The sequence below is a fragment of the Zonotrichia albicollis genome, chromosome 19 (assembly GCF_047830755.1).
Source record: "Zonotrichia albicollis isolate bZonAlb1 chromosome 19, bZonAlb1.hap1, whole genome shotgun sequence".
Taxonomy (NCBI): Eukaryota; Metazoa; Chordata; class Aves; order Passeriformes; family Passerellidae; genus Zonotrichia; species Zonotrichia albicollis.
Genome location: NC_133837.1, coordinates 3,025,489 through 3,052,868, shown reverse-complemented (window position 1 = coordinate 3,052,868; position 27,380 = coordinate 3,025,489). Strand labels below are relative to the sequence as shown.

Sequence of the window (27,380 nt, the reverse complement as noted above, 5' to 3'; positions counted from 1 at the left end):
AAAACAAATTAAAAAATGAGCTTACAGACCTAAGACAGTGGTTTGTAATCCATTTAAATTAATTTCTCATTTGTTAGCGGGGGAGCAGAAGGCTGACACGAGCCATGTGCAATGCACAGCAGTGACTTGTGAAGGATTTCCCAGAGCCTAATTACCTGTATTTGTTGTGTAAGCTATGTGGTCAAACTGCTCTTATATAGATATTAATGAAAATAATCAGAGAGCCTACTAGGTTCAACAGCAATAAAAATTTCTTATCTTGAGGGATTTTTTTTTGAAAAATTAGGCCATTTTTCCAGGCAGGTAATGGATTCTTCCCATTATTAGCTATAAAAAAATTGTATCAGTATAGAAAAAGAGAAAGATTGTAGTGTCTCTACTGGTGCCTGCCCAACTCAACCACCACTTTCCTCATTAGTTATGAGTTTTTAAGGACACTTTACACACCAGGTAAGGTCAACAGACTGAAACAGAAGATCCATCACCCCCATCATGCTTCATAGACTGACTTAGGCTTCTGCTTCCAGATTCAAGTTTGCACAAACTGATTTTAACTGGTCTTTCCATCGACCTTTACCCCAAATCTGCAGTAAGAACTGCCTGATCTCTAGCAGGAAAAGGAAGCTGCAGACAGCAAGAACACACCAGTTTTTCCTGGGAACTTACCAAGCATTTTGCTTACATAGGGCTCAATGTCCACATCCTGCAGGTGCTGATAGGTGTGGGCATGGTAGAGGCGCAGGGTGGAGTCCAGGCGGATGGACACCCACACCCCATCCCCCACCCATGCCAGCTGCCTCACTTGGCTCTCCCTCCTTGGGTGGGCATCAAAGGACTTCTGTGAAATATTGGGGGTCAAATGAGAAGGTAAGACAAAGGGAAGAGTAAGAAAGGTTTCTCTGTTACTCTCATACAGTCTGAATTGGCAATTTTCAATCAAGCACAACGCTCTGATTTGCAAGATCACAGACAGTGTTTAGCTCAGTTACAAATAGCATGTGATGCTCTGAAATTGCTAATTCCCTTCCCTGAGTGTGATCTCAAAGTTGTAATTTCCTACTTGGTCTTCATCTACACATCTCATCCCAGCCTGCTCCAGCTTGTCTCCCTTGAACCTGGAGCCTTTTTTGTCTGACATCCTGCTGCCACAGCACATGGTACATGTGCCTAAAAAATGTCTTTCTTCCTTGTTCATCATGACTGACTTATAAACAACCCCACCATGTGCAAAATACACACTATCCACCAGCAAAACAATCAATTTCACTTTTATATTAACTTCATTTCAGTTTTCCCATATATTTTATAGTCTTCTTCACAAAAACAGGTCATTATTGAGTGACTGATATTTTCAGAAGAGCTGAGCAGCCACCCTCAAAGGCCTGGCCCATGTCTCAGGCCAATTAGCAGGAGCTGAAGCACTTCTATTGCTCAAGGCTTGCAGAAACCTCAGCCCCTTTCTGCTCCTGAGATGACAGACTAAACACTGCAGATAAAACACCAGCTCACACAACTTGCATAAACTTTTCTCTAACTGGAAAGAGAGTACATTCCAAATTAACGCTCGCAAATCTCTGCACATGGGTGGAGAACAAAATGAGGCACACCCAGAATATGCTGGGAGCTGGTTGTACAAGCTCTGCACAAGCACACTTTCCAGTTTCTGGCCAGCCAGAAGTGGAGAACTAAATCTCCCGAAAACTGGTTTCAATAAGGGAAAACTTTCTCATCATAGCTTTAAGTCTTCCAAAACAACTATTTCATAAATCAAATTTGCTAGGTAGCCTGTTTCTGTACTGATGAAAACAGATGCTTCCGGAGTTACTCGGGAGTCCGAGCTGCAGCATTAAAACACAACATTTAATTATTTTAATCAGCATTGGAACTTACCTCTATTTTCATGGCCTTTGGATGAACAACATAGATTTTGTTCCTATAGCCACACCAGACCTTGTCATGTACCACTGTCATGCACCGGATGGAGTGGTGTGGCCGGCCCAGGTCCAAGAGGTGATAGTTTGACAAATCCCACTGACCATCTGCAAAAACAGGAAGAAAAGAAGTAACACAGGAACCTGTGTTTGGTTTAAGGAAAATTTAGAAGTAAAAGCAACTATCTTAAAAGTCTAATTTTTTAAAGTATTGTAATAATCTGGGTAAATCTGTACAAGTTTATGGCTAGGCTCCTCTTAAACAAACAGCAACTAACATCCCAAATGTTAAGTTTTTTTAAAAATAAAGTTGTACAATGATTCAGGTTAAAAATTCAGCAAACCATTTTTAAATCAGCAGGTTGCCCTGTGATACAGGCTCTGCTTGACTACGACCAGTACCTGTGACAACAAACAGCTTCCCATACAGCACCAGGCACCTGCTGCTTGGCAGAACATAGAAGTGTTGGCCAGTGCAGATTTATTTAAAATATGCTGCAAGGTCTTAAAAAAGGCACCTAAAATCTACTAAAAATGTACTAAATTTCATCATTCAACACCAATTAAAATTCTTCTGTAGACTGAACTAAGGCCACAGATCATCAATGACATTCACTAGAGAAGTTTAGGTATTGCGAACCACTGCAGTGAGCTTTAAAAAAATAAACAAAACAAAACCACTAAAAACAACTTCATCCCAGCTGCATCTTTTCCAGTATTTGCATTAGTGTTGGGCAACCTTTTAAATTCTTTTAAATGCTGAGCACAAGGATTTAAGCATCACAAGGGAAAGATGAAATTAATAGGGTGGAAAAACAAGCTAATACATAAGTTTCAGTTGCTCCATAGTAAGACCTTCCCCTCCAGGTCCTATTTCTGGAGGCTGAGGAATGGAGGTGGTTCAGGAGCAGTTTGAGCAGAAATTCTGAAGGGATGCTTACAAAATTCTCATTGAAGGACAAGCCCAGCGACAATTTTTATCACTAATAAAACAGAAGACATGACTATTGAGCATAATGAAAATTGCAAGACAGATGATAATCAATGCAGACTTTCATATGGCATTTCCCTATTTAGCAAATCTATCCCATTCTCCATTTCAGAGTAAGAAAATACTCCATAAATGCACCACAACAGTGCAACACAAGAACTTGAATCTGCAACTGAAATAACAAGAAATATTTCTCATAACAATCCATAAAAAGGTCAATGGGGAATACATTATCAAAGCATTACTTGTAAATGGCACATTTCTTTCCTAACTACTGTTGAAAATTCCCTGGTTCCCGGATGCAACAGAATCCTTACCAACTCCCCGGTGGAAGATCGCAAGTGTCCCATCTGCCAGCGCAACCAAGACTATTCCTTTGACATGTCTGAGGAAAGAGAAGGCACAACAACACAGTCTGTTAGACTGCTCTGCTCAGAAGGCAAGTTTAAAACTAGGTATAAACATTTCATATTTCAGCATATTTTTTACAGTCATTTTTTATTAGCCCCAGTGTTTTGATTTCTACAATATAGCTCAAGAGAAGGGATGTACCAAGGGATCAAAATCCAGTTCAGAAAGATTGAAATATATCTGGTTACAATGCCTGAAGAAAACAGCAAAAATAGCAACCTACAACTGTTTTGCATAATTACAGCTCATCCTTTGGGCTGTGTATTTCCTACAGGTACAAGATTCCTTTTATTTTCCTTACTCCCTAGAAGGTTTCCACTGTCCCTCAAAAAGCATGCAGGCAGTTATGGCAACTGACATTCCCAATATCTGAGGAGGAAATAAAAAACTACTTTGGAAAGTATTTTAACAGAAATTCATTATGATTTACATGACATTCTTTCAGGACTTACACAATACTGAGAATAGAATCTTTAAGTTTAATGGCATGAACACATTTCCTCCACTGGGCCACTGACGAATGAACATACAGGCTGCAAAGACAAATCAGGAGGGATTAAAAGCACTACCAGACAAAAGCAACCACAAGCAAAACCCTTATAAACTGAAATCCACAATCAAAGAGAAAACAAGTTTTCATCTTCCACTGGAAATTATGTGTACACAGAAAGGAAGAACTACATAAGCAGCAGAATGGTTTTTTCAGAGGTCTAAAGCATTACAAACTCCCTTGCAGATCCATCTGCAGTAAAAATTGCAATACATTTTTCTAGCATACTAAAATATTGAAAACCATTTAATTAACAGACCATAATTTCTTTGAATACAAAAAAAACCCAGAACTTCTCTGCAGATAGTGTTATCTAATAAAAAAGGACTTGCTAATCACCTACAATACTTCCTTTGAATTCTATAATGCCTAAAAACTGCAGCAAAGCATTCAAGGTTTTGGCTCTCTTTAGATCATCCTGCACTTAATCTTGACTTGAGACAGTTATCAGGCCTGTAGGCACAAGAAGCAAGTTTAAAGTAATGATTATAAATAAATATAACAAGATGAGCACTTCCTTACCATCCATTCTGTGCTCCAAGCCACATGGTTGGTAAAAGGCTACTCATTTTCTGTGCTTCTTCTCTCACTAGATCTTGCTCGCTTGGCAGAACTGCAACATCCTTATATAACTGTGACTCAGTACTAGAAAAAAAAATCAGTTAAAATACATTTAATGAACTGCACAGATTACTCAGGCTATAAGCCAGGTGTTTACTTCACAATTCAGAGTTCCTACACTACCTTCTGAAGTACATGAGATGTTTAAAAATACAGTAACCACACATGAAAGTATAATACAGATGAAAACCTCAATAACCATGAATTGTGGACATTTACTTTTACAGGGAAAACTAGGTTCCATTCAAACCTGTCAGTATTATTACCTCTGGGGAATTGCAGAAGAGAGTCACAAAGCACAGTCTTGTACCAAGACTACTTATATGAACTTCAACACACTTAAAAAGGAAAAAGTAGTAATTTTGTCTCCATGCTATGTGCCTACAAACATTATACTTTTTAAAAATACATTTTAAGAGGTATGAGGCCCGAGACTAGGTACTTAGGCTGATACACTGGAGATGCCTCTGTTGTATGCTGCACTCCCAAGGGATCTGTAAAGACATGCTCTGTGTAGACTCCAGTTTGTGCAATATCAGCTGTGTCTTCTCCTGTCCCTGCATTGACTTCTGTTGCTTCTGTTGCCTCCTCTGCTGTTGGAATGTTCTCATCTACTGAATTATTTTCAGCTGCAATATCTATGAAATAAGCAAATTTGAAAAACTTTTAAACAACTGCAATAGAATTTGTTGTTGTTTAAAACAGCCAGAACTTGATACTTAAAACTGAAGTGAATAGCTATTATAGCCAGACAGTTACAATTTCCACATCAGAAATGCCCAAATTTTAGTAGGTGGCACTGTATAAACAAATATCAAATGTACTTTTAAGAATCGGCCTGATGGCTCAGACTGGCCATTAAATTATTAACTAGGACAGCAGTAAACAAGGCCAACCACCACATATCCATTGACAATCATACCACCATACAGCTCTGCAGGCCATATGACAAAAAAAATAGAATGTCTACAAAATAATCACTTACACTTAAATCTCTATTAAGACTTGACAAAATCTAAGGTATATATTTTAGTCACTCTCTGGTAAGATCTGCATTTCAAATACTACATTAAAATCTCTCTAGAGCAGGCACAAGAATTCTCTCAAAAGTACCTACAAGAAGCAGCTGCCAATTCCCATTTCATGTCACCTCCACCACTTTCTCAGCTACAATTTACAGATTTACAGTGAGTTTATGTTATCATAGCTTACACACTGTTAACCTCAGTAGCTGCACCACTTATTTCCAGCTTCATCTCAAGGTGTTTGGCCAGCCCTGATATACCTGTAGTGTTTATCACATACCTGAATGTTTCTCTGCCACAGGTGAGGCCCCATTGGTGTCATGGGCACCAGGAGTCCCCGTGAGACCCTCAGCAGTGCAGCCCACCACAGTGATTCCCCCCAGCAGGCTGTCAGTCTCAGCAGAGCTGTTGCTGGTCATACTGCCACACAGGGAGGATTTGTCCACTTGGCTGGAATCTGCTTCCTGCAACCCTTCTTCTCCTGCAGGGTAGTCTGTTTCTCTTGCCCCTGAGAGAGATTAAACTCAGAATAACATAATATCCTGAGCTGGAAGGGACCTACAAAGATCCAGTCCAACTCCTGGCCCTGCACAGACACCCAGCAATCCCACCCTTTGTCTCAGAGCATTATCCAAATGCTCCTGGAGCTCTGGCAGCCTTGGTGCCATGACCACTGCTCTGGGGAGCCCTTTCAGTGCCCCACCACCGCCTGGGAAAGAATCCTTTCCTGATATACAGCCTAAACCTCCCCTGGCACAACTTCAAGCCATTCCCTTGGACCCTGTCACTGGGTGTTTTTCATGGGGGTAAAGCCAAATAATCTCTCTATCTAATAGCTAAGCTTCAAACTCAATGAGCTCTCCAGAGATTAAACATGCAGGCAGCCCCTATCTACAAGGTTAGTTTCACATAATCAGCAAATGTGGAAGATGCTGTCACAAAGCTCACAAAACAAAAGCAAGATCGACATATGCTCCATTACAATGTCATTCACTCTATTTCAATCTGCAGCTTTCCAAATAGTTTATTTCAATTTTAATTTTATCTTCCTCTAAAATCAGATTTCATAACAGTGCAGGTACACAAGGGCACCTATCTATGTCGTCATGAAGAATTTAGGTGCAATAGAGCCTTGGTTCTGGAAAAAAACCTGTTTTTCTCATGTCCAATTCTCTTATACTTTCAAGACTTGAATTATAAATGCAAAAAGGATTCCCTCTGAAGGGAGCTTGCTTATCTTCAAGAGGCTGAAGAAGTCCAAAAAACAACAAACATATTCTTCTTTTTGTGATGTTTGCAATTCCATGAAATATCTACTCTGTTGCAGTTTGTAGTACATCAAACAAAACAGTTCCCCTTGGCTGCTGACACCTCTCTTATTTTCGGTTCATGCAAGTCAACAGCCAACTAAAGAGTGAAACAGTAGGGTGGAAATGCAATAGTTTAATGTACAACTAACCACTTTCTTATTGCTCTGTTACAGTAACCTTTCATCATACTAAGTAACAAATCTGTGGGTTTTCATTGCATACGAAAAACTGAATAAGAATCAGTTAAAAAAGGCAGGAGCTGAACCAGCCCAAGCATTTACCTGGCACACTGGCAATACAAAGCACATGAGAATTGCAAACAATGAAACTGTCCAGAATATTCCCTGGTTGGTTTGCATCAATAATGATAACTTTTGTCGCAGAATGTGTGCTAGTACAGATCCAAACTAGACTGGATAATTCTTCCTGGTGTTTCAGTTCCTTCTGCTGATCCTGAAGGAGAACAAAGGCAGAAATTAACAACAGAAAGGGGGACAAGAATAGAATTACTACATTTGATCTTTTATGGTCTTATATTTTCACCTAGAGAAATATACATAAATATGTGGGAAGTTAAGTATCTTCAATGCCATTGCAAAACTACACATAATTACTAGTTGTTTATGTAAATGAAGTATAAAGCTCCCTCATATTTCATACTTCTATTAAAAATACATAAAATATTATAATTACACTGCATAATTATACAGTTAGACCAGTATAAAATAAAAACATTATTGACATGCTAACTGCCATACTCAGTATCACCACAGGTTAATGTGATATTCTAAAGCACTTGAAAATTTAGACTGTTTTTATGCCCTTAATATGAATTCCATTTATGGCAATTAGAACATAAACAGGTCTGTCACAAATGGTTTTTAAAGGAGGCAGCACTGGTATAAGCAGTACATAATTTTGATGTAAAATTTATTTGCTCCTGAGATTTGCCGGCAAGGGAAGATTCAAAAGTATTTAATAGTTGGATTCAATAACCCAAACATTCTGGGCTAATGACTAACCAAGAAAACACTATTTGTTACCAATGAACCTGATCAGAAAATACTTTAGTACTCTACAGTTACACAGTAAAGGTGTATAACTATATAATTTATTAAATGTGCCTTGCAGTGACCTTACCTTGAGCTCTTGATCTAGTTTATCTAAGCTGCTCTGGGATCCTGTTTGCTGCTTGTTGCCATCTGCATCCACACCAGTCACATCATTGTAGAACACACTGGCACCAACCACAGATCCTCCATCTCGTGTCTTCCCTCCTGACAGGTTCACCCCTACAGCACACCACAGCTTGGGAGAAAAAGAAATGTTTCACTTGAATCTCAAACTAAAAAAGAGAGAGAGACAAGCATTGTTAAATATGCTAAGTGATATCAACATTATTATATATCCGGAGTCCATTTTAAGTTATTAATTACAATTAAAGTCATATACATTTTACTGAGACATAAATTCTTCTTCACTATATTTAAAAAAATCCCAACTTATTTGAAAAAGAATGTAATGGAGTCCAAAACAAAAATATTCAAGCTACAGTTTGCCCGAGTCTCTTATCATCACTGGAAACATCCTACCTTCATAGAGGTATCCTTCTCATCCAAAGGTCTCAGGTAAACAGGTACAGGCAAGTTCTTCATCTTATTTTCACCCTGTCCGCCATTTGCCACCTAGGCAAAAAAACAAGCAAACAAACAAACAAATTTACCTTTAAAAGAGGTTTACAATCTTTGGAATCAGTTGCTCAGAATTTATTAAACACAATGCAGAGTTTTGCATTGTTGTCTCCTTTACAAAGATTCTTTGCTGCTAAGTTCAACAAAAAAAAGCTAGAATCAAACACAAGCTGTGAAATCACACCCTCTACAAATGTGACAAAACATGAAGCTGTTACCATTACGCTCGCAAACATCATACCTGTTTGTATTTCTGAGGTAGACTCCAGCCAAAAGCCTGCACTCTGCCATCCTCCTTCTGGACATGAGCTTTCACCTGGCGGTACTGCTCCCTCTTCTGCTCCCGGCGCGAGGCTAAACTGGCTTCGGTTCTGGGCAAGAATCAGGATTGAGGAACTGCTTACTTACGCTCTTTAGAATCTCTTGTGCAATGGGAATTGCTGTTAAACTCAATAACCAAGATCACTGTGGAAGCACTGGGTTACCAAGGCTATCCCTAGGTTTTTTTCACCTATCAAGACATCTGGTTTCCTGTGGGCTATTTTTAAGGGATTGGGGAAAGCCAGGCAAAACCAGAAAGTCTATTGCCAGCATCCTCAAAAGAAATTAACTTGGGTTGTGTAGCTTTACTAGGAGCTTTAAAAGTTGTAATTCACAAGGACATATTGCCAAAACAAAGCACAGGAGAGAAAAAATAATTACAGATTCTTGTCAGCCTGACTCTTAAGTGAACCTTAAGTACCTGTACAGTTATTGCTCAGCTACAACATTTTCATATAAAAGCATACCAAGTGTTGCCTCCTGTGCCTAAATGCACTTTCTTGAAAGACAGTGGTATTTACCAAGTAGAATATTTCACCCAGGTGCTCCAAGTATTCACCCACTGCTGAACATTTCACTCTGCACTATCTTGATGCCTTATGAATCAACACTCACTTCAGGAGATTATACTTCACTTAGCAGCATGCTAGTAATCTCAGAGAACTAAAAGAGTAAACACTTGATAGAGCATATCTACTATAAAACCAAAACGTCTTACTCTTCACTGAGGAATTCAAAGGCTTTAGATTTGTCACTGGGTAATTGAGATAAGGTGCTGCTTCTTTTCTTGACTGATGGAGTAATGTGCGAGGTTGGAGCATTATATTTAACATTGACAGGAGGTTCTGGTTTCTTTGCTGTATTGCTGGATGAACTGAAGAGCCTGCTAAAACTAGAAGAGGAGAAAAAGACAAGAGTCAAGATTTGTCAGATACATCCAAACTTCACTACGCAGGCAAAACACAGCATATGCCAGCCTGTTCAAGACAGTTATAAGGTAAGAAACTGGAGCCCAACACACTCAGCAACACTCTCAACGCACAAAACTCATGTCCATAAGAAAAATTTTTAAAGGATTATCATCCCATTTATCAAATTCAATGGGAACTTCATCTTTAATTAACATTTACACAGAACCAACAAAATTAGGATGTTAACATCAGACCTGGAAGACAGTTCTATGAAGGACATTAGTTCATGCAGAGAGCATTTTAAAAAACCCACTATTTTCTGTGCAACAAGATAGAACAGTTTTCTGCAAGTCACAACATCAAAAGCATTATCTGACAAACATCTTGTTGAGAAAAATACTGGTTTAGATTTAAGAGCTTGATGTCAGAAAGGAGAATGTAACACTCGGTAAGCTGTACCTCACAAGAGGGAAAAGAAGCTGAAATAAATGCAACCCACACATGCTATTCAGGTTTCTACTTTTCATCAAAAAAATGAATGTGGAAAAAATGCTCAGAACAAGAATCCTGGTGCATATTCAGCTAGGAAAAAAATTCCAGCACTTTGGTATTTAACTTCACAAAGTGCACAGTCACTCACTACACACTGCAGCTTACAATACATTTTGTCTTCCAGAGCAGTCTTACCGAGTTGGCATGCTGGGCAACAAGAGGAGAAGTGTTAAGATATCTTCATCTGCCAAAAAATAATTAGCTAACATACGCAAATGTGCCAGCTAATTGCTTAGGGTCTTTATTTCTGCCAGTAAGTTGTGCTTCTATACTTACAATTGCCAAATGCTTGATCTTTTCTTCTCTTGCATGGCTGGATTTTCTCTGGATGCTCTACAAGAAATTAATTCCAAGTTAGCAACAATTTAAAAAGGAAAAGGAACGGAACAGTGTCAAACTCTTATTTTTTTAAAAAAGGATAACATCTTGAAAATAACAAAGCCCTTTTTCTTCACACTACTACTTCTTTACTGATCAGAGCACAACACCGAAATTCCCCCTACAGGAAATAAAGTTACATAATAAACTTCATCCCCATTTCTTTGCATCCCAAACAAACTGGCAACTTTTCAGACAGAAGAGACAAGTCTGCATAACACTTTGTAATGAAAAAAGCTTGAAGAAAGCAGCAAACCATTTTAAATTATTCTGCCCCCTATTTAATATTTTAACCACTGTCTTTTGTTTTAAAGTCTATTAATCTTCAATACATCAGTAAATAATTGATAAAGTGTTCCCATTGCCATAGATTAGAGATAGGAGGGGATTTCTACAGCAGATAATAGCTACAGAAGAACAAGCCATGGCTGTTGGAAATGTACATTTTTCCTCCTAAAGGGTCACAGGCATGAAGACAATGGGAACAACTACATGTCACTGCTGTCCATGGCCAGCAGGCAGCACCACAGCCTCTGGCACCTGTGGTCAGGGACAAGGATGAGTTGGTCAGAGGCAGAAAACTTAATGCTTTCAAACCATACCTTCCAAACAACTGAATATTCAGGATGCAAATGAGACCAAATCACCATCTATATTGTTTATATTTAACATGCCGTGCACAGCTTTAAACTGTTTTATCCTGAACAACCCAAGTCTTTCCAAAGGAATTATGCTCAGTCTGAAGACATTATCCCTATATGGACAGCACAAGGCATGTGTACACACAGTAATTTTTAATGCCCACCACATTAACGTTATTTACAAATACCAACTTTTTTTTCTGTTTCAGAATAAGCATCCCTTGAAAAAATGTATGTATTTCACATCATATGAAGTAACACATCTTCACTGAGGTCTCACCAAGAACCATTCTGACAAATTATATGCCCTTAACTTAAAAACAATGATCCTCATGGGCATGAGGAAAACAAGCAGAAGGCAATGAACCTGCTGACCAGATCACCCAGCATCTAAAAATCACAAGGAGCTCTGTCAAAGATTCTAAAAGAGCCTTTTCACCTTATCATCTCAGTCCATCGGACAGCCTCCTGCAGCTCCATCAGCCTCTCCTTGTACTGGTTCCTCTCCATCAACACTCGGGCCATTTCCACTCGTGTGAAGCGTTTCCGCTGCGCCGTGGGGACGTCGCTCTGGGCACACAAGTTAATAAACATGGCAGGGACAAAGGTGCACCACAGGGCCCTGCAGAGCCACCCTCTGCCTCCTGATAATAGCCAGGCTAGGGCACAATTCCAGATTTCAAATAGTTTGGGGCTTTGGAAATCTGGGGTTTACTTTTCTCTCCTCCCATCCTTTGAATGCAATATAATGTGAATGAAAACAGGTCTTCAAAAAAAGTGTGTGCTAACAAGTGGGCAGAGAGGAAAGCAAGACAACTAATCACTGTCAATTTAAGTTTACTTGTGCTCTTTAGATCTTCTGTCATTTCTATACAGGAAGGAACTTTACCATTACTTGTTAAGCAGTAAGTTTTAGTAGCACTCACTAAACACACAGACTTCTAATGTCCCACTGACGTATGCACACAAAACCACACATATACACCTACATCATCATCCTCTTTAGCCTTCTGTCTTGCTTCTTCTGCTTCTGCACGAGCTCTAAATAGAAAATAAAAAACAGCTGCAATAAATATCACAGTAGGGTTTGTCTTCTTTTCCTTTTTGACAACCATGGAATTAAACTTACTTTCTCAGCTCTTCTTCCAGTTCTTTATTCTTCTCTTCAAGCTTTTGCTTTGCTTGTTTTATAGCCTCTAATTCACCTTGTAGTACATCCTTTTCACAGGTCAATTCATCCACCTTTGCTATTAAATCATTCTTCACTACATTCAGTGCATTTCTACACAAACATTGAAAACATATGGTTATAAGGATGGCCATGGTCTCGCAGTTCAGCTTCAGCCTGGTTTTATTTTTAAAGACCTACACATTTCTTACATAGAGCTGCTGTAAAAAGATACAGCTTTCTTAGAGGTCAAATCATTCCTCCCAAATCTCAAACATTCAAACACATTCACATTCTCTCTACTAGAAAAAAGTACTGATAAATAGTTTGATTTTCCCTCAACAGTGCTCCAGTGGATTTGCCTCTGCACTTAAAGCTGTTTCTGACAGGGAGTTGAGCTCATCAGGACACAGCGCTGCATTTCTTAGAGTCTTACAAGGATAAAAGCAGATTTTTCCTACTAGATCCTTAATTTCTAGAAGACCAACTCAGACAAATGCACATACAAATTCAGAATACTCACACCTCCATTACTCTGAGAACTGAGAGCACATTTGCATAGTTTCAATTCCGTATCAGGATATTGAAGATATAATGAAATAACAGAAAGTCAGTATTTTTTACATAAACATTCTCACTTACTTTGTCTCCAGCAGCTGAGTGTTTTCCAAAATAAGGTTTTCAACCTCACGCCCCATTCCTTTCCAAAGGAAACAAACACATTAAATCAGTAAATAAAATGGATGTTTTTACAAAACTTATGTTTTGCCATTGTCTAAAGTCAAATGAATTTTACATATGACAAACTTGTCAGAAGAACTGTGAGCTATCTGAAGTTTCAGGTCGGACCTACCTTCTACAATTAGCCTTCCCTCCCACCTTCTCCCAGCCTGACTTCAATTAAAAAAAGCCCGAAGACATCCCTACCTAAGCACAGGCCAGTGCTGCTACTCTGTATATTTAGAAGATGATACAGTACTAAGTCAAAAAGCAAACACAGCATATATTGCAGAAGTATCAGACCACAAAATGTTCAGTTTAAAATGCTCAACTGTGTTTTACAGCATTATCATTATTGCTTTTTGATCTCTTATAAATTGTTATATAGCAAAGTGTATCAGTTCTAGACAAAAACATGCTGAATAAAGTTCAGATTGTGAAAGCCCTGCAGATTTCCCCAGAGCAAATGATACCTTACCAAAGAAATTATGGTCTTTAAAGCCCATGCATTCCATGTAGAGCAAAAACAAGAACAAGAAACATTTCATGTGAGGTGTAGCATGATTGAGGAGAAATAAAATATTAAGACTTAGGGAGTAAGAGCGAATTAAAACAAAGCCACCACCAAAAATCTGAAGTGGGATGTAATGTGATTAGAAGCAGGATTTATAGAGAAGACTGATGTGGAAGGATTTAAGTTTGTCACAACCATTTCCATCGGTTAAACCTTTTATATGAATCAGTAACTCAATAAAAGTGTCTCATTTTCTGTGAAATAATTTAGAAGCACAGTCCTTGGAAGACATTCTAAGCCATTCAGAAGTTTCCAATTAAAATGCTCTTACGGAGAAAAGTGAACATAACTTTTCAACATAACTACTAACATAACTACTTCAGTGTTACTTAGAGTTCTGGAAATTAATTTCTCACCCTATTTTTTGCATACCTAATATAATTTTCAGAATTTTAAAAAAGGTAGTTTCAGGAGAGAATAATTATTTTGCATCTTGCACAGCAAAATAATTATGACAAAATAACAGCAGAAATTATGTTAATTCAAGATTAACATAATGAATGAACAAGGTATCTTAATGGTGGAGGCTTTTAAAAATACTTTAGAAACACAATCTTCCAAGCAACTTTGGTGGCAGAAGACTTTAAAGCTATTTGGATAAAGAAGAAAAGGTATCTATAAATAGACATGCAAGTCAAAGTTCTCTCTTTTGACATTTCCCTCTCTGGGTTTTGGATTAAAAGTAAATGATATTTACTGAAGTAACTTAGATCAACCATGGTTGATTTATCAATATCTGGAAAAATCCCCTATACTACAGCCATCAAGAGATTTTATTGAAGTTGCTCGTGCTTTTTAAACACTTTCAATATTCACAGATAAAAGTATGTAGGATCACATCCAACAGGTTTCAGGATCTTTTATAATGCGAGAACAAAAACTAGAAAGCCGGAGTGCAACGGCAAAATAAAGTTACCAAGCAGGGAAAAAATGCAGAGAACATATTGTATGAGAGCAGCAGCCAAGAATGCCTAACTGGAGAAGCAACAAATTTCAAAGATTTTTTGAAAAAAGAAGCATACACACCAGAATATTCCCCTGGGTATGCAGCCCAAGAGAAAACAAATTAGAGAATCCTAATTAACTATTTTTAAACAACTCTATACTGAAGTTTAATGCTCACTTAGAACAGGTTCTAATGCTTCAAACACACAGGCTATCCTGGATGCAGGTGTGGCTTTTCAGATTTTGAAGTATGGCTGTTCTCAAAGGGAAATTATGATTCTAAAATAAAATTTTCAGATCAACACATTCTGCGTAACAAATGCAGGTATAACCCTAGGCTTAGTGTGCACACACTGGTGTTTCCAGCAATAGATTTACAGAAAATGGTAATAAACTCACTGACAAACCTTAAATAAGTTAAACAAAAAATTATATTATTTTTTGCCCATGAAAAACAAAGTATTAGGATCAGGATATCCTGACAACAGTTTGATTTCTTTAATGAATTTATCACAGCTAAGGGATGGATGTTGCTCCATGTTAATACTCTCCAGTGTCTGTATTTTTGCATGCAGAATGCATGATTATTTATCTCTGTGAGAATGGAATGACATCCAAGAGTTTTAGATGAAGTAAGGAGCAGTAAGGATGTGGAGAGCCTCACTGCTCAGAGTGACAACAAAGAAAAACCATTTCAGACTGGAGATAGGCTCATTACTCCTAGTGAGTAATATCATACCTGCAGAAATGTCACCAGTTTGATATAAAGTAAGTTTCTGGAGGAACACTGAACAACCAGAAAAACAGATTGCACACAGGAGTCTCAACAATCCTAACATTCTGTATTTTTGCAGGATCAGAGGACAGAAGCAAACAAGCTGCTGATTTTCTGCACTCAACTCATTTTGAAAACACCTGAGAGTAGCATCTGGATTTTATACATTCCATAGTATCGGCTTTCATTATTTCAAAATGAGGCCTGAACAATAACATAGTAAAAATATCTTGCTATATTGTTTATAGAAAGATTATTCTTCTGATGACCTTTTTGATCTTGGTCAACTCAATTTTATTTCAGTCATTTGAAATAAGTGACTGAAATAGTCAGCATAGAAGTAACAGCAAGATCCTCAGGGGAAGGAGAAATATGGGTTTTCCCTCCCCTATCAATTAACAGTTTGATTCTCAAATTACCACCATTTCATTTGCTGCAGTTCTTTCACGTTAAAATCTTTAAGGAGGTGATAAAGCCAGGCCACTACAGATCAGGCACGACCTGATTAAAACTACCTAAAACTAGTTCAAGACAAAAATCCTTCCTTGAGAAAAAAATCCTTATGTAAGAGAGCATAGAGGGAGAAATGGAGAACAGTGTAGGAAGTGCCCCAGAAGATTAAGCTCCTTATACAGAGAGAAAGAAGAAACGCTTCTGGTTTAGCATTCCAATGATTACCTTAGGATGCTACTCAAACAATTTTAATGCAAATGAAATGTAACAACAAATCCAGCAAGTCTAATTAAGCACTTCCTAAAAAAGAAAATTTCTGTATACAGCATCTTTCTTACCCAGTAAATCTGCACCTTCGTCCACATCTCCAATTAGGCCAGAACCAGCAGATGACAGCTCCTCAAAGAGTGACTCTGTGTTACGGTCAAATGCTTTGTTCTTGATGCCTTTGGTGGGAGTGCTGGGCAGAGAATTAAACAAGACATGAAAAAGCAGGGAAATAATACTCCCACAATGAAGAAAAGCTTTCTCTGTATTTTTTACCAGTAGTTCATTTGTTCCCTCAAACAAACCCCACAAGCTTTCATTTGACTTACAAGTTCTAGATTCTATTTTCAAATACTGCTTTGCCATCAAGATCTCAGACTTAAAGCAGTTGATGATACTGAGCTGGACAGGATTGTAATAAATCAAAGCATGTCAAGTTTTGGCCTATAGAAATTGTGTCAGGACTTACCCCTAATGCCTGAAGAACAGACAGCTCAGCTAAACTGGAAGATATTTAATAGAACAAGAATGCAAGAGAAGTGAATAGTAGGAGGTCAAAATATTCCTCTGGTCAGAGAAGGGGCTCTTTTCACACAAAGCTCTTCTTACATCCTTAAGATTCACCATATAGGGTAATTTTATCCTTATCTCATCACAAGAATTAAACAAAAACAAGAAAAGGAAAATTCCCATATACAGCATCTTTAAATAACCTTCTAAAATTTGTCTTCTTCCTCAAATCACAACACACAACTTACCTGGAACCCTTATATCCACTGAGATCTTTATCCATATCCAACTCTGGAGTTGACTCAATAATTGCCTGAACTTCAGATTTTTCTTCATTTTCATTTCCCCCTGGGGCAAAGCAAGTGGTACATGCCCATAAACAAAATCATCATGACATATTAACTACATGTAGTAGTTCTTCATCAATCACCAACTTAGGATACTTCTGTACAAAGACTTATCAAAATAAATAAATGAAAAGACCCACAGATTTTGATACTCTAGTGCAGATACTGGAATTTCTAGGTCTCTCCCAAATTTAACACAAGTCATCCAACAGCACTTATTTCCTACTACTTCTGCAACTGAAACCAAGATGCCCAACACCTCACAACTCTATGTGCCTTTTCTACTGCCAAAGAAATGTCTTAAATAATTCTGATTCTGAAGCAAAAAGCAGACAACAAACAACAGACTTATCTCTGACCAATATTCTGTACTCCTTAAAGTATTGAGTAGAAACCCCATTCTCATTTGTGGCACAACAAAAGACAGTTAATAAGTGATCAAATACGAGGTCCATAGTAACCCTACATTAAGAAGTTAAAGCAGCTCACCAGTGCACACATTTCTTGTCTCTTGAGCTGCCTGTACTTCAATATTCTTGCTTACATCCAGCTTCTCATTTGACATCTCTGTGTCCTTTGCAAGTCCTTCAACATTTTCCTTTTGAGGGGTTTCAGCAGGCAGCACAGGAACATCTGAAGCAGCTGTGGATGCTGGCGTAGTACATTTGGAGCCTGCTTGGCTAACATCAGAGAGCTCATCCTAGAATTGCACCATTACCAGTAAAAAATGAACATAAAGTTTTATTAAAAGAGTTGGGCATATGCACTAAGGAACAGACAACAAAATCACTGTATTTTATTGAAAATTATGCAAATGCAAAGACAAATTAAAAAAAATAACATTTTAAGCCAGTACAGTCATCTTTAGCCTGACTGTTTCACTCTTGCTAAGACAATTACAGCTACATAAAAATGCCTTTATTTTTAATAGCAATGTTTGATCCCAGCTGATCATTTTAGCCACTACTTTTCTGTGAAGGCTTCCAGAAAACAAGCAGCATTCTCATCCTAAGAGTCCTTCTAGCTGAACAATGAACTGCCTAATCATCCCAAAGCTGTTATAAAATTAATGGTTCTGAATATACATAGTACCTTAAAAAGCAGCCACTGAAGAACTGATGCAAATATGGATTTAACTAATATAAAACTGTGGTAATTCATAGAGTCATAATCACAGAATGGTTTGGGTTGGGAGGAACCTTAAAGATAATTTTGCTTCAATACCCTGCTGTGGGCAGGGATGCTTTCCACTAGACCAGGTTGCTCCGAGCCCTGTCCAATCTGGCCTGGAACATTTCCATATTTGCAAGCACTTCGCTTAAGTTTTCCACGCTTTCTAGTCTGAACTGTGAGCACTGGCTGACAGTGGGAATGGGACCTGGAACTGTGGTAACTATTTGTCCAGTTAGATTTCAGATCCACCAAGGAACATCAGTATACAGTTCCTCCTCAGAAAGTGATTCCTGGCAACATTTCACAGTGACACCATGTCAAGACCCATACGTATGACATTAATTACAGACAGTCCAGCTGCTGGACTCCAGATTGGGACCATCACCCAGACACAGCTGCATCCAGCACTGTGTGGGAGGGCAGAGTGCACTGTGTGTGACACAGCCAGAGGCCACTACCTGAATATACCAACAGCCCTTTCTCAGCTCTTCACTCATCTCCTTCATTCACATTTTACTGCCCATTCATGCCCAGACCCACATCAGATGTCTGATCTGTGACTCAAGTAGCACATGACAGTGAACAACAGCCCACTGCAGAGAGGAAAACAAGTCTGCCTGTTTAGGCCAACAGTTTCTAGCACACACCATTAGAGGAATCTTGTTGGGGAAAACAAGGATGAACTTTGAGGCTGCTGTGTGCAAAATGGAGGCAGGATGGTAACATTTTATTAAAAGTTCTAGTAAAGTTTGTTGGGGAATCACAGGTGAAAGAAAGGCTCTTGGACAAGTCTGTAACATTTCTGTCAAGCATAAAACAGGTATAGATTTTGCAAAGCACAAATTCACTGCATGCCTTTTTGAGGAAGAAATAAAACTGAATTTAAAGGTTATTTTAAAATAACACAGAAGAGACCTGCATGTAGATGTACACTGTCTCACTTGTACTTAGCATAAGATTAGTATGAATTGTAACTTACAGATTTCTCCTTTTATAACTTACTAAGGCAAAATTTTTGTTTTTAACATCTACACATTGAATTTGCAAATCCTACAAACAAAAATACAGCACTCATTGCCTATCAATTACTGACAGTTCTCACTGTTTTATAGCAAATTGCAGAATAATCAATTATTAATACTCAGTTTTCTGTCAAAAGTATTCAGAAATACAGACACCTCTAAAGGAATGGAAGAAAAGAAAAAACCACTGCAATTTACCCAACTGCCTTCTGAATGGGTGAAGTTGAGGCGTTGGCTAACGGTTCATACTCGAGTGAGCAGATACAGAAGGGAGGAAGTGGGGCCGGTGCCCCTTACCAAGGGCAACCAGAGCTCACACAAGCAAGAAATAAAACCTCAGCAGAGTTGCTGGCTCTGTTTAAACACTTCTACATCTTTGTATTCCAAGAGCATCCACTAACTGATGCAGCACAAACCAATCACTGACTTTCACACACAAAGTTCAAGGAAAATAGCTTGATGGCACAAGAAAAAACAGGGAATAGAATGGTTCTTTCCCTAAGGGAATTTCAAATCACCCATATATTTTATATTTCTGACTTTATTATCTATGGTATTTTTTTAGCTTAGTCTTGGAAACCACGCAAATTACACTATTACAAATGTTCGTTCTAGAACTAAAGAAAAGCAAAAGTAATTTAATTAAAATGACACTGAATTAATCAGAATATCTCAAAGACTAAACATTTGAAATTCAGTGCGGTGCTGACTTAGCAAAATTGACTTTTTCCATCATGCTGCCAAAAGACACCTCCTGGAAAAAAAAAGTTTAAAAATTCAATAATTAAATCTGAAGGAGTAACTCATCTGCAGTGCTGTGCAGGAATGAGCAGAAAAGAATGACTGGTACATAAATGTGTGTCATCTTACAATGATATCCACCAATCTCACTATTGCACAAGCTACAGAAGAACAGATTTTTTCATCTCTGCCTATCTGCTCCCTGTTTGTGATAGTTTTGGAGGAAACACTGAGGAAACCATTAAGGAAAGGATCAGGCATGAATGGAAAATAGATGCTAGAAAGCAGCAGAATCTTGTTTGTGCCTTCTACTGGATGTTAAAAATATTAAGAAGAAAAGTACCAGAGGAAAAAAGTTTCAAATGCTGGTTTTGACTTCAATATATCAGGTTATTCAACAGGTTCAATTCAGAAGTACTTTACATTCATAGCTACAAAGTAAAGATGTTGCTTTGGACTCAAGGAACTTATTCTGTATAAATAGATTTGAACAACTACAGTTTGTGCTATTTTGTGAATTCTCATTTTAGCAGTGCATTATTTTTAGAATAATTATATCAAGAAGCCTATTTTGACAATATGGATTAGCCAATTTTCTGAGGAGGAAGATGAAATCAGAAGCTTCCCTTTCTACCTCACCTCCATCTACTCTTAGTCATAACTTATTGTACATAAGTTATATTTCAGTCAGCTCTCCTAAAATCTGCCAATTCACTAATGTTAATAGCATGAGACAAAGGGAACTGGACATATTCAAGATCCAACCTCCTGACTAGCACTCTTTTTTAAGTGAAAAATTTTTAGAAGCAAACTCACACTGTCACTTTGATATCCCTATAATTAACCACTATTTACTCTTCCCATTATCTCCTTATGACATCCATGATAAATAAATGGATTCCTATTACCTCCAAATAGTTTTGTAGTTCCAATCAGTTAATATTCCTGGGCTAGGCAGGTATTAAATTGACTTAAGAGGAAACTCCTCTCAGCTATATGCCTTTCCAAAAATAACAGTACATTCCAAAAAAACTTCATGAAGAAATATATACTGGGAGGATTTACACATTCTGGAGTTCTTCACTCTGTAGATCCTCCTCCTGCTGAGCTGTGAGTGCACCTTAGACTGCCAGACTTATCACACTCCAACACCACTCCCCCATTCCTCCACTCCTGCAGATTGGTTTATTCCACCCTCTCACAGCTGGAACATAGAACAATTGCAGGAATGATGACCAGGCTACAAGCAAGGGAAATCATGCTCACAACTAATTTAGGAAAGTTACGTCATTCTTAGCTCTGTGGCCTACCTGCACCATACAGCTGGTAATAGGCAGAGGCTGCATGAAGAGCACTGCCCATGTAGTAATCAAAGCTTTCCTTCTAAAAGCAGCATTATTAAAGCTAATTAGACTGTTCCCACTACCTAGTAACATATTTAGTGGGGAAAAAGAAGTTGGAACCTTTGGAAAGGGTCCTTAGTCAGAAAGAAAAGACCCACTACTGAGAATAAGAGGAGAACTAATCTGTATTATCACTCATTTGGAAAATGTCCCCAACACTTGGTTTCTTGTACTAAGAGAAGTTCCCTCAAAGTTCACTGGAGTAAGCAATGAATTTGACTTATACAGAGAAGTTTCAGGGCTCTACCTCCCCTCTTTCAATTTGGCAGCTTATTGGCTTTTGCACCCTCCCAAAGATCTACCATCTGTTATGGGAGTTTTTCATGCCACACAAGGCAGCCAGGCTGCACTCACCTTGAGGCTGGTGTGGGACCGTGGCTGGCTCAGCTCATGGAATTTCCAGTGCTCTGCTGCAGGCGTTTCTGCTACCTCCCTCTGAGCCTCGGGCGTGAGGAGAGCATCTCCTGCAGGTAATGGGAAGATGCCCAGGGATATTGGACGCTCCTTCCTGTTGGAAAGACATGCAGGGTTCATCAGCCATCTCAGATGTCCCACAGTTTATTTGCCTGCAGCCTCTGAAATCAGCAGGGAAGTGGTGAAATTTCAGGTTCAAACATCCAGACACTGCTCCATTAAATGCACAGTGCAGCACACCCAGACTGCGTCACAGCACCCAATAATTCCTCGTTTCACAATTGCCAAGTCAATTGCATGGTTTTAAATAGCAGTTATTGATTTACACTACAGCTAAATTTTTATGGAAATGAAAATACAAGTAGAAGACAATACAAGTAGACTGTTCAATACAAGTAGAAGACAAAAATGTTTCCTTACTTCAGATTGAAAATAGTTTTCAGCAGCCACTATTAAAAACACCATTTTGCAACTTTTTCTTCAAGATACAAGCACATAATTTCTACAACAGCAAACAGCTAAATCATCAACTGAAACATTTGCAAAATTGTAAACAGCAACCCTCAAGCAACTCTTCTCAAATCATTCAGTATTTTATTCTGAAGATCACAGAAATGGATTTGTGTAAGAGAAAAGAACTGGGTCTGGGAATTACCAATATTACAACTGGCTCAGCTAAAAATTGTTTAGTTTTACCCAAGATCAGTTCCAACACTCTACCCTAAAGCTACACAAAAGCTTGTGCCAGCAAAGGAAATTATTTCATCCCAAATTTTCACTTCCTCACTCTTTCTTCTTCCCTATGGCAAATAAGTATCTGGAAATTCCAAAGGTTTACGTAGTAACCCTCAAAAGAAACAAAAAACCAGCAGTGTGCTCAGTGAACAAAAGAATACATTCTTCTGGCGAGCAAGAGACAAAACCATTGTGTGCAATGTCATTCATAGGATACTGAGGCCAGCCCTGAAAAGGAAAATTATCAGCCAGGCCTAGAACTGAGATAAGCAAAGTGTTTGTTCAGGCAAAACAATGTAATGTAGAAAAAAAATGACTAAATCAACAAGCACAGTTTTAAGTATAGTAGACGGAGAAGATAAAAGTGTGCACAAGTGATGGCATGGTTTTCACATTTTAGCATTATGAAAAGCCAACACACAACCACATGCGCTTTATTTCACAAGGCCCTTCACAGATTAAATATAACCTAGGCAGAATTAGTATCTGCATACAAAATACACGCAAATATATGGCAAGGTGTGCTGAAAAGCAAAAGCTTTGGACATATTTTTGATTTTGTTTATTTACTCTGAAGAAAAGTTAGTGAAGAAGGGATTTCATTCACCAATTTATCAGTAAACTCCCTTTGGTAAATATTACATTGTCAAAATCACAATGTTCAAACAGCAAACAATTTAAATTGGCATGAACCTCTCCAGTCCAGGTGTACAAAGATGCTCCTTGTCACAAAATCCTTTGCACCTAATTCTCACATTGGAGCTATCTTGGTCTTTCAGAACTATTGTTCCAAATTAAGTCATTAATTGTGAAGTAGTTTAGCACAACAAAGCCGGCAACAAGTAAGTAAAGCAAAATCTGTCTGGGTTACAAAATTCAAAACATCTGAGAATGTTCCAGCATCTGCAACTGCTGGAATGAGAAAGCCCACAGTGGATTCCAAGAGTTCCCACTATTGTAACAGGTCCTGCTTTGCTTTCGATTTCCCACAAGTCTCAGGCCTGTGGGGAACAAAAGACAGGCCACAGAAGCTGAGATTATGTCAAAAGAGGGGCTGAGACCATTTCAGTGGATAAAAAGTGCAGGAACAAAAAGGAGGAAGAAAAGCTGCCCTTTAGTGGTTGATAGAGCTGTATTGTGAGAGGCCTGGCTTAATGCAGAGGGTCCAGCACATTTCCATATTGCACATTCCACATGCCACAAAGCTCATCTGCTTTGCAATCCTCAAAAGAAAGAATATTAAATGGGTACAGTTTAAACAGTTCACACCTGGCATCACTTCTTTTTTCCAGATTAGTTTGAAAAAAAACTTTATTATAAACATACTTTGATGCGTTAGAACAGAGGTCGGGTGCATTGCAAGGCTGTACAGTAAATGAAGTTTGCAAAAGAGGCTATTTTGGAAATTAGGCTTATTATGTGAGTGTCTGCATTAAAAGAAATTATCCAATTAGACTGAAGCGATTTCAATTTATTTCACTGCTTGTTGAGCAGGAAAACAAAGAACCTCTTCCACCTCTCCAGTGCACAAAAAAAAATATCTGAAAATGCCACAGTGAGCAAAATGGAAACACGTATTTTAAAAGCCTAAACTAATAAGTGATGCATTGAAACATTTGCAGGAGCCTTTAAGGAACTTTTAGATGCTCAGTTCTAAAATCTGACTAGTGTTTAAAAATAGAAAATTTTTTTCTACAATTACATTCCTTCATCCTGTATTTTTATCTCTTTTTTAAAAATTAATTAATACTAAGAAAGTGAATTTTAATTCATGTAATTCCTAAAGCAAATTAGAAGGGCAGGAAAAAACATAACTTCCCCAAACCCCTCAAATCCAATAAATACTCTGGGGGAGCAAAAGCACATTAGAAAAAAAAAACAATTTCTCAAGCCATTTGACTTGTTTAAAACTTAAAAGTAACTTGTAAGTTACTGAATATGAAATTCTGTTTTGGTTATGTTTGGTTTTAGAGTTGGGAAATATTTGTTCTGGGCTTGTGTTTCCCCCCCACCCCCACCCCCACCTTTAAACAAACACAGCCTTACCAACTAGGTCAATCTACAGAGTTTCACTTGAAAATTTCTTTTATTTTTTCACATTTAAATATTCATTCAAGTTTTTTATTGGCTACTGGTATAAACTGGTATTTTTTTTCCATCTATTGGTTGCATTTAATCTTTGGAACAACACTTCTGTGCTCACAGACCCAAGTTAAAAGTATGCTACCATACAAAATCTACATGCACCAAGTATTAAGGACGAAAAAGTCACATTAGTGACTTCACAACATTAGTGTGTAGAGAATAGTAATTTCCAGCATTTTTCCCATTTAAAATAAAATTTACCATTAAATTTATAGCCACAGGTAAAACATGTCAAGTTTCCAGGCCAGAAAGCTGCATTTTAAAACTTTTCCAGCTGTAATTATAGTATTAAAAGATGCCAAGACTACTTTTGGCCACAATATTCTAAAGCATTTCTGCCTGCTACTGCTCCAGGCACACAGGACAAGCAGAACACAAGCGGGGTGGGGGGGAGACGGGACACAGGACAGACAGCTGGCAAATTGCCATACACGTACAGAAACAGAGGAGAGGGCAACATTTGGCTAAACAATAGTGAATACAATTTAAGAGCTCTAATGCTTCAATAATGAAAGATTTTTCCCCCCCACCAACCAATAATCAGATTTCTTGAAAATAATATGATTGATTGATTAATTACTGTGGTTTTAACATCAATTAACTGATCTTACATAAGCCTTTTTATTAAAACAGAAGCAGTTTAATAGTACAAAGCCTTGGACTACATACATTTATGCTACACAAGATCAGCCAAGTACGTGACAATACACTGAACACGAGCTTTATCCCTGACATTAACACTGCAGCTTTTGCAGCAGGTTATATTAAACTGATGCTAAAGCTTTGCACAGAAGAGATACATAAACTGACCTTAAATAAAAGGCAATGATAAAAGTAGATTGTATCTCCATACACAAATACATTTACAACAAAACCTGACATTTATACATAATTTACTTCTCTAATTTGTCCCTGTTTGAAAAAGCAGGAGAACAGAAAGCAGGGGAGCAGTGAGAGCACACAAAGATGGGGTTCAGTGGGTTGGAGTACCTGAGGATCCTCGGGAGGTTCTGCGTCAGAGCTGGCACCCCAGTGGAAATGGAAAAGTGCACGAGCAGCAGAACCGAGAGCGACACCAGGATGGCTGAGTTAATGACCACCGCCCCGCCAACGAAGCCAAACACAAACAGCAGCATGCAGCCCGGATTCATGGCGCTGCGCGGGCATGGTGGAATGCCGGCTCTAAGAAGGCTACGCAGGGGCCAAGGGGGGATCTTTGTAGGCAAAGTCTGTCATTCGGCCGCCACCACAAAAACAATGCCATCAGCAGCAGCAGCATTCCACTCTTCTGCAGCAGCTCCAAAGCAATGACATCACCACCCTCCTCCCCCTTGCCGCTCCTCACAGCATCAATGCAGTAGCGCAGAAGCACAGCCAGCCGAGAGTGCTGCTCCCTCCTTCCATGAAGGGTTCATAGATTCCAAAGCTCCCAAATCTGCATAATCTATTCCCAGCAAGCCCTGAGGACAAGCAGGTACCATGCAGGCACACAAAGACGCAGCTAGACCGCGGCCATGCTGGGACAGTCACTGACATTTTCCCTGCCTGCCCCAGCACAAACACTCCAAAAAGCTCAAATTGTTTAAGGTTAATTAATCTACAAAGTATATCTCAACGCTTAGTCGCACAACAGCAAAAGCCACTTTCTACAGATTTCTACGCTGTTCTCTTACTGCATTGCAATCATACAACAAATCTTTCTGATTCAGCCAAACTGTTGTTGTAGGATTAAAGAACAAAGTCTTGCAAACACAAATGAACGGAATTTTTTTCTCATTTCAGGGTGAGAGCAATAAATAGCTTACCTAATTCTACTGTGTGTTGTGGATTCTAGCTGATCACCCCCTGTTAGCTGATGAAGTTTGGTTCTTTCCAAGTGCTCCATATAATTGTGTATCATCTGTTTAAAAGGACAGAAACACAAATACTTAGTAACATTTACTTGTACTACAACTGCATAGTTCTTGACCAATATATTCTCCCCCTGTAATGCTAAACAGAAGAGGACTTAGAGATATTCAAGAAATAAAGAAGAAAAATTATACAGACCAGAAGAGAAGTCCATAATAAATTAAACATATTGGAGAACTTCCTTGTACATTTGTGTACAGAAAACATCCTAAGGGTAAAGAAAGTGCATGCACTATTTCAAACATGAGTTTGGAAAAGAATTACCACGTTCAAATCCATTTTGGAGTCTGAGACCTCTATGTCCAGCAGATATTAGCATTTTTTACATGATACATATTAGGCACTATAGGCCTAACTGCAAAGTACTGTGAAGGTCAGACAATATGCTCCTCTAATATTTAAGACTCTGAATCTACAGGATAATAATCATATTATTTCTGTAGGCAGAAATATGAAGATCTCACTTCTTTTTTTCTTCTAAAACACAAATAAACTTAAGCCTTCTGTATTTTCTATAAGGGAAGTTTGGTTTTAAATTATCTAGACTGATATCTCATTAAAAGGACAGAATGGCTGTGGATTTTTAGCACTCAAGATGACTTCTGCTTGCTCTTTCTTTCTCACAAGAGACAAGCACAGGACAACATGGTATTCCTACAGTCATGACTTGTTTAATGAGCCCCAACTCCCATGGCCAAAGGATGCTGCTCTCAGCATGTAACGGATCCAGGACATGCATGGGGA

At 38.4% G+C, this 27,380-nt stretch overlaps 1 protein-coding gene across 8 annotated transcripts in view; it reads right to left on the bottom strand.

The window, feature by feature from the left end:
* Positions 1-27,380, bottom strand: part of SPAG9 (sperm associated antigen 9) — a 62,531-nt gene that overhangs the window by 10,428 nt on the left and 24,723 nt on the right. For 2 of the 8 annotated variants that reach the window (XM_026797827.2, XM_074555136.1), the window contains exons 4-25: positions 26,531-26,625; positions 21,786-21,939; positions 17,582-17,792; positions 16,994-17,093; positions 16,307-16,428; positions 13,144-13,201; positions 12,463-12,615; positions 12,323-12,374; positions 11,773-11,903; positions 10,591-10,647; positions 9,570-9,743; positions 8,772-8,901; positions 8,432-8,524; positions 7,980-8,147; positions 7,121-7,292; positions 5,810-6,037; positions 4,914-5,142; positions 4,406-4,528; positions 3,786-3,866; positions 3,240-3,307; positions 1,891-2,039; positions 667-838 (exon numbers count right to left, since the gene is read on the bottom strand). In XM_026797827.2, coding sequence (XP_026653628.1) covers positions 667-838; positions 1,891-2,039; positions 3,240-3,307; positions 3,786-3,866; positions 4,406-4,528; positions 4,914-5,142; positions 5,810-6,037; positions 7,121-7,292; positions 7,980-8,147; positions 8,432-8,524; positions 8,772-8,901; positions 9,570-9,743; positions 10,591-10,647; positions 11,773-11,903; positions 12,323-12,374; positions 12,463-12,615; positions 13,144-13,201; positions 16,307-16,428; positions 16,994-17,093; positions 17,582-17,792; positions 21,786-21,939; positions 26,531-26,625 — 2,920 coding nt within the window. Of the gene's footprint in view, positions 1-666; positions 839-1,890; positions 2,040-3,239; positions 3,308-3,785; positions 3,867-4,405; positions 4,529-4,913; positions 5,143-5,809; positions 6,038-7,120; positions 7,293-7,979; positions 8,148-8,431; positions 8,525-8,771; positions 8,902-9,569; positions 9,744-10,590; positions 10,648-11,772; positions 11,904-12,322; positions 12,375-12,462; positions 12,616-13,143; positions 13,202-16,306; positions 16,429-16,993; positions 17,094-17,581; positions 17,793-21,785; positions 21,940-25,715; positions 26,079-26,530; positions 26,626-27,380 lie in introns of those variants that run through there. The other 6 variants (XM_005494762.4, XM_005494763.4, XM_074555137.1 and 3 more) reach the window with 5 other exon arrangements.